Source organism: Berghia stephanieae, chromosome 3 (assembly GCF_034508935.2).
Source record: "Berghia stephanieae isolate SIO BIC M18660-M18661 chromosome 3, UCSD_Bste_1.3, whole genome shotgun sequence".
Lineage (NCBI taxonomy): Eukaryota > Metazoa > Mollusca > Gastropoda > Nudibranchia > Aeolidiidae > Berghia > Berghia stephanieae.
Genome location: NC_088362.1, coordinates 88,174,856 through 88,182,355, shown reverse-complemented (window position 1 = coordinate 88,182,355; position 7,500 = coordinate 88,174,856). Strand labels below are relative to the sequence as shown.

General features: G+C 36.2%; 1 protein-coding gene across 4 annotated transcripts in view; it reads right to left on the bottom strand.

Moving 5' to 3' along the window:
- Positions 1-3,444: 3,444 nt before the first annotated feature.
- Positions 3,445-7,500, bottom strand: part of LOC144968748 (uncharacterized) — a 62,991-nt gene continuing 58,935 nt past the window's right edge. For all 4 annotated transcript variants that reach the window (XM_078907386.1, XM_078907385.1, XM_078907387.1 and 1 more), the window contains exons 18-20: positions 7,141-7,307; positions 5,242-5,333; positions 3,445-4,208 (exon numbers count right to left, since the gene is read on the bottom strand). In XM_078907386.1, the coding sequence (XP_078763512.1) occupies positions 4,062-4,208; positions 5,242-5,333; positions 7,141-7,307 (406 nt within the window). In that variant the 3' untranslated portion in view covers positions 3,445-4,061. The remainder of the gene's footprint in view (positions 4,209-5,241; positions 5,334-7,140; positions 7,308-7,500) is intronic.

Sequence of the window (7,500 nt, the reverse complement as noted above, 5' to 3'; positions counted from 1 at the left end):
TACAATGCTATTTCTCAACATAGTCTCCGCCTCTCTCATAGCCACAGTCACCTTTTTGTAAGGGTATATATTCCGTCCTCGTAAAATTGAGTTGACCGAACTTTCAGCCAATTTTTCACTACTGTCTTGCCTTCTTCATCGTCTTCAAAGCGATGTCCCCTCATTGGCCCTTCAGTGAACAAACAAAATAAATAAATATCATCTCCCAAAACTATAACTACACATTCGACTGTTTCCCTCCCAGCCAAGGACTCCGGTCAGGGTCAGGACGAAACTAAGTAATCTCATTCCAAGACAAAGATAGAAAGCATGTTGGAAAACCGACACAGGGGGATAGAAGACACGGTAAGTACCTCCCTGTCCACTTTATAGGAGGTCAGGAACCCCACCCATCACCTCTCCATAATACCTCCAAAGACGATATATCAAATGTGTACTATATTCTTCAGATGAGAAGAAATATTCCTATCACTTCAAGACAAAGTTTATGTCAAATCAGAACAATAAACAATGTGTGTCAACGTATGACGTCAATCGATTTTTGTTTAAAAATACGCCTACACTTATAATCACGTGCTGTATCAGAAACGGGTCTGCTGTATCTTTCTTTATAAATATGATCACAATATGATGCGTTTTTAAATTAGGGTTGTGCAATATATTCCTTGTTTCACACAACATTCGAAAGCGGTGAACACATATTAGCAAAGTGAGTATTTTAAAATATAGTTAAAGCACATTAAAGTAGCACTGTTAGTTGTGACCGAATTCCTCAATCTGGTTTTTGAGAGCTATGGTTTGTTTGTTTGTTTTTAAGGGTTTTACGGCGCTTGCAACACATTAAGGTCATATCAGCGCCAGTAAAAAGGAAAAAAATGGGATAGTAAAAAGTTCTAGAATTACAATTAAAGCATCCAAGAAAAAGTAAGACATAGGGGAACTGGGAACAAATAGGGATCAGATGTACATTCCAAGAGCATACCACCAATGCACTTAGTTTGAGATCACCTATAAGTCTCGTCCAGACACAAGCACAAAATCCAACAAAGAGGAATACACTCAAATGCTTGCATTATACATTAAAAATAACAAATATAATAACACATAACAGAGAGATGATTTACAAGGAAAAAATATAATCTCCCAAAACAATAACTATGCATTTGACTGTTTCCCTCCCAGTCAAGGACTCCGGCCAGGGTCGGGACAAAACCGAGCAATCTCACACCAAGACAAAGACAGAAAGCAAGTTGGAAAACAGATATAAGGGGATAGAAGACACGGTAAGTACCTCCCTGCCCACTGTGGAGGTAGGGAACCCCACCCAGTGAGAGCTATGGTTGCACACTATGTCACATAATATCGTGTATCATGGAAGTGTCACATGTGGTTAATAGAGTGTTTCAGCAGATCATTTTTTTACTCACTAGCCAAGGACATCTGTAAATAAACTTTTTTTTTGCCATATCAAGTGCATATTTGATTGTCTTAATATAACTCAAAAGCTACCGGTAGGTATTTAGTTTCATAAAGGGGAACGAATTTGGTGAAAAATAGTGAAGATGGCTGCCAACAAGAGGAATATTAAATCTTTGATAACTCGATTGCCTAGTTCGCAACTTATTTTACCCAGGATGAGGCTCACTTTTAAAAGCAAATATTATGCAATGCGCGCTCGTATTAAAAAAAAATAAAATCTTGACCAATTTATTCATTATCATCATTAATTAAGTCTACATGCAACAAAATCTGCATTTAATGCTTAGAAAATCATAGCACAGTGCTGTCAACACAGAAACTACGCTGCATTTTTTCCATGCCTCTCCGCGAAGACTGGGTCTTCTTGAAAACATAAGAGATAGAGCTAATAATGGAGGTAATATAAATGAACTTGATAAGAGCATATTACCATCATAGGTAATCAGTGACCTCCCCTGATTATTTGGACGTCACTCATGGCCTGTTTGAAGGTTTTATTATTTTATTTTAATTAATTAATTACTTTATTTATTTTGCTTCTATGTTTTTAGAATGATTTACTATTTTTTATTTTGCTTCAGTATGTTATTTATGTTCTTAATGTTAATTTTTAAAAAATTTGAAACAAAAATAACATAAACATTGGAAGGCGGTTATGTGTGTGTGTGTGTGTGTGTGGGGGGGGGGGGTATGTTATTTTCCATCCCCCTTTAGTTGCTTTTTAAAATATGTTGTGCATTCCCATTTCCGATACCGAGATAGAGGTAATTACTGGACGGCGATTCTGGATTCTAATATCAACTGAAAATTTCTTTCCGATTAAGACATGAGGGAGGGAGGGTGGAGACTTGTAGTAAGCCAAATGGACACTTGGATATTGGTAACTTGTCCTGTGCTATCCAATAGAAGTCAGGGGATGGAAGGAAGTGGGGCGGGTGTCTCTTTTCTTTGCATGAAACAAGAATGTCCACATTGAGAAATTGTGCCGCAGTTATCAGAGTTTGAGAAAAAAACCCCAAAAAACCCAACAAAAACCAAAATAAATACAAACCAAAAATATCCCCCCCCCCCAAAAAAAAAAACAAAAAACAAAACAAACAAAAAAAAAAAATAAACCAACAAAACACTTTGAAGTTGTTACGGAATTCGTTTTTAAAAGTGGGCATTTAGAGTTGTGTTTTACAGAACAAAAATTCTGTTTTGCAGAGAAAGCGGGCACTTAGGCAAAACGGGCATTAAGGCGACGGTCATTTAGGCGATCACCTGTCGTTTACTTTGTGATGTATCTTTCATAAGAGTAATTTTTATTCCCTTTATTTTACCATACATTTTATTGACTCAATTAGGCACCTCTAGATTTTAATTTGTTTGTTTGTTAACTAGTAAATAACAATGTGGAATTGAATATAAGCTTCAATTTAATATACAAAAACAGATGAAATGGACGTTTCGGGTTTCCTCTTTATCCACAAAACAGGATGAATGAAACACTACAGACGAATGAGATAATGTGGTAGTGGCGTTGTTAAGATGAATAAACAAAATAATTGATGCCCATCTGACTGTAGTGTTTCATTCATCTTGTTTTGTTGATAAAAGGGAAACCCGAAACGTCCATTTCATGTTTTTTTTTTGTATATTATATTGAAGCTTACATTCAATTTCACATTGTTATTTATTTCTTCGAGCTTCGAACAGCACCATTTACATTGTTTTTTAACTGCAGATCTCGTTATTTTCGCCAAGAGAGTAGTAACAGCCATGTGACTTGAGCTTCAATGAAGCATTTCAAAATATTGTGAAAAGTAGTCACCAGTGAGAGAAGACTCATTACGTCAAGTGTCCGTCATAAACTCAAGATAGATAATATAGGCACATGTGGGTACCATAATTTGATACAGAAGAATCAAAATATGAAAAGTAATAATTATGCCAGAATGATTTATCAACGATTGAAACAATATATGTATTTCAGTGCGCTTTATTCAAATGTAAAAGTAAAAGACATGGAATGATAAATTCTACACAAAAATATTGTCCACTTTTGTAAAAAAATTGCACCACTCAACATTTCGGCTATATACTGGGGCAAGCAATACAGTCTGTATTATTTCCTTTAAATCTCGGTTTTAAAATAGTACTGTTACATACTAGTCATTCCTTCTTATTTTTCATTATTTTTTTTTGCAGCATCATGTCACTGATCAAATAGTGTAACGAACATGACAACAACAATGCCAAAATAACAACAAAAACTCCAAAACATAGTGCAAAACAAAAAAGCCAAACAAAACAACCCCTCTCCCCAAAAGACCCCCCCCTCCCCTAACAAAAACAACAACAAATACAAAAACAACAACAAATACGGCAACGAAAATAGTTAGTAATATACATAAAATTAAACAGTTGTCAGTAAATTGGCATTCATTATGCATAGAGACATCCTATCCATTTCATATTTGATTGTAATTTTGCAAAATATACTCATATAACTTATAGTGAAATTTAATATTAGCATGTTTGATATTATCACAGCTTCCATGTTTATAGATTCTTCCTGCAATATTTCTGATAATTCATCATCATCTTCCCTGCCGCAACTCTCTGGCACGTCTGTCTTCCCTCCATTTTTGGATAAGTGTCATCATTTGATCGCTTGCTTTCTTCTGTCTCATGGCGTCCATTTTCTCAAACTCTCCCGGTTGAAGTTGGTGACCGAACACTTCCATCTGTTGAGTGATGAAATAATGAATTTAAAGCTTGAATGTAAGATTTTTTTCTCTATCTTTTAAGGGTGCTCACGAGTTACTTGAAATAGCCATGTTTCACAACCCACTATGATCTTTGATCACAAAATCAATTGCGACCATTTTTTTTCCTGACACTGTTCAAAATGTACCGTTGAAAATGCAACGGTCAATTAGCACTATTTATATCTAAACTGTTGTCTCTCTCTCTCTCTCTCTCTCTCTCTCTCTCTCTCTCTCTCTCCCCCCCCCCTCTCCCTCTCTTTGTGTGTGTGTGTGTGTGTGTGTGTTTCATTCCTTCCCCTTTCTCTTTTTAATAATTTTTTTCATTATAGTATAAGTTCATATATTCAAATCTTCCCCATCCTTTCTTTCATACTTGTCCTTTGTACTCCTAGCTAAGTTCAGAAACTCTGAGTTCTCAACCTCAATGTGACCTTTGAACCCAAGCAAGCCTTCTGTACCTTCAAATGGTTTCATTTTTGTAATCCCCCCCCTCCCTCTCTCTCTCTCTCTCTCACTTTCTCTACCTCTCTTCCACTTCTCTCTCTCTCTCTCTCTCTCTCTCTCTCTCTCTCTCTCTCTCTCTCTCTCTCTCTCAGGGTGTGGGTATTATGCGTGTATGTGTTTGTGTTCCTTTCCATTTCCCAAATGAACAACGCAAAAAACACAGAATCAGAAAAATCGTGTGATTTCCCAGTACAGAAATACCGAGGATAACAACAACTACATTTTTAAAAAAATCCTAAGTTTCTGTAAAATCTTTGAGATCATAGAGCTACTCAAGGTCATGGCAATCCAAACTTATAGATAGTATGCAGATGACGTTACTCAGGCCTTTGTTATTGTTTTTGCCATCCGCGTTTGTGAGTTGTTCTCACTAAACTGTATTAACAAGACTATAAAAGTTCATGGTTACACAGAGTTTGTGTGTTGGTCCGTTATACTTCTGGATGGCAATGTTGTGAACTCCTTGGCCAAGCGCATTCTATCTATAGAAAATCTGATCATTTACCTGCGCCCTCTTGAGATCTTGAACGTTGTTGTGAACATATCTTGATGTTTCTTTGTCAAGGTCCTCGGCCTCTTTACCCTCACCATGTGTAACTTTAGGAAAGATAAGTTTAATTTTAATTAGAATATCTGAACAAAGACACAACCCAACAAAATCTTATCTTATTTGGGAAAGGGGGAAGGCGGGGGGGGGGGGGGGGGGGGGTATATGATCTAAGGAAATGAGGGAGTTTATTTTGACTTCTGCACCATGAGACGCTGACAGATGCTTGGTACATAATGCAAAAATCATAATGCTCATGGAATTTAAATGCTGTCCAGTTTTGGTTTCCTTTGTTTGTTTATTTTTTCTCTCTCTTCCTTTCTTAATATTCTAAAGATGGCTACAAAATATTCTTCCCGTAGAATTGAGAATCTCTTGATCTATTAATAACTTGAAGACTCCATTGTGAATAATATTTGGTTAGTGATGGATATTGGATGAGCAATAATAAAAAAAACCCCAAGAAATCTAAGATGCATCATGTTCTGATTAAAATGGAAATATTTCAGTTCCATATAGCTTGATGGGGGGATAAATAAAGCACTGTGTGGCGTATTAAGCAAGGAGAAAACATGTTTTTTTTTGTTTGTTTGTTGCTTTAGGTCTCTTCCAACACAACTGAGGTTATATGAGAGACCGCTGAAACAAAAAAACAAGCAATCTAACAAAAATAGTACAAATGTAAATCAAAATCATAACCTAAAGATATCATGCTAAATTATAAATAACCAAGAACAAACAGGCAGAAGATTTACAGAAAAAAAAATATCCCTGTCAAAAATACAATCACAAACCAAAGAAGCAGGATAGGCTAGGAAAGAGAAGAAGAAACGACATCACTATCGGATCGTACACCCATGCGAACATCACAGGTATATGATTCAAGGGTGATGCTCCCATCCAACCATCCATATATATATAATCTTATGGTCTGATTAAATAATAATTATAATAACTATTCATAGCGTTTGTAAAGCGCTTACCCATGATTAGGTCATGCTCTATGTTATATTTTTTTAATCATGTAAAGCTCACATTAACTTTAAAAAAAAAACAAATTCCTATAGCTGTGTAGAAAGAAACTAACAACAGTAACAATTGTTTGATTAGACCCCTGGGCCGCACGAGATATGTTTTCAAAACTCCAAAATGCCTAATTGATAATACCCATATAGATCTCTTTAAAAGTCATTCAAGACCATAAAAAGAGGCATGGTCACTTGTTTGACTGCTCTGCCTGCAAAATTATAATCCAGAGATTTGTTGTTTTGAGAGGGGAGGAGGAGGGGGGGCAGCGTGACATAGTGCTCTGATATTCTTTAAAACCTGAAGGTTCTGAGTTCACATTTCATGTTGCATGCTTTATGGAATTAAACAATTCCCTTCACCATTACTCAAAGGGAATTGTTCTTTTAGTGACGCAGACTGATATTTGTCACTCAGAAATAATTATCTACATCGGGATGAACAAAGTAGAAAAAAAAAACATCAACAACAACGATAACATCAATGACAAAAAAGGTTTGTTACTGCAAGGGAAGTGAGCTTGAAAATTTTTATCCATCTCTCTTTCACCCTTCTGAAATACATTGTGCAAAATATTTACAAATTGTATGTCTATGGTTTGTACCAATGCTCAAAGGGTATTTATTTTTTCGATTTATGCGTTTTAGCTCTCAAACAAAATCAATAATTGCCTCTTGTCATGTAGTCATTAACAACAATGTTGACATCCGTTTTTAAACTGTTAATGTTCAAAGCTGATTGATCTGATTTTCACACAAGTAGAGATACAGTGATCATTTGCCAATACAGATTCAGATAGTTGTTCATTGAATCTGTGGGGGCTTGACTTACTGATATCCATGCTTTTCCGAATGCGCTTCAAGAAGTCAAGAATGACATTTTCAGCCTGGACACGAGGATCCAAGCTCCTGGCCGGGGTTTGAGGTGGAGACTGGGGAATTGTCGGCAGGCCAGATGTGTAGGAAGCCGGTGTAGGAGGTGGTGGGATCAGGACACGGCTGTGAATAGATATGAAATGATGAGTAGAATAATGAAAAGGATGATGATGATGATGATGATGATGCTGATGACGACGACGATGATGATGATGATGATGATGATGATGATGATGATGATGATGGCTATGACGATGATGATGATGATGATGATGATGATGATGATGATGATGATGATGATGATGATGATGATGAG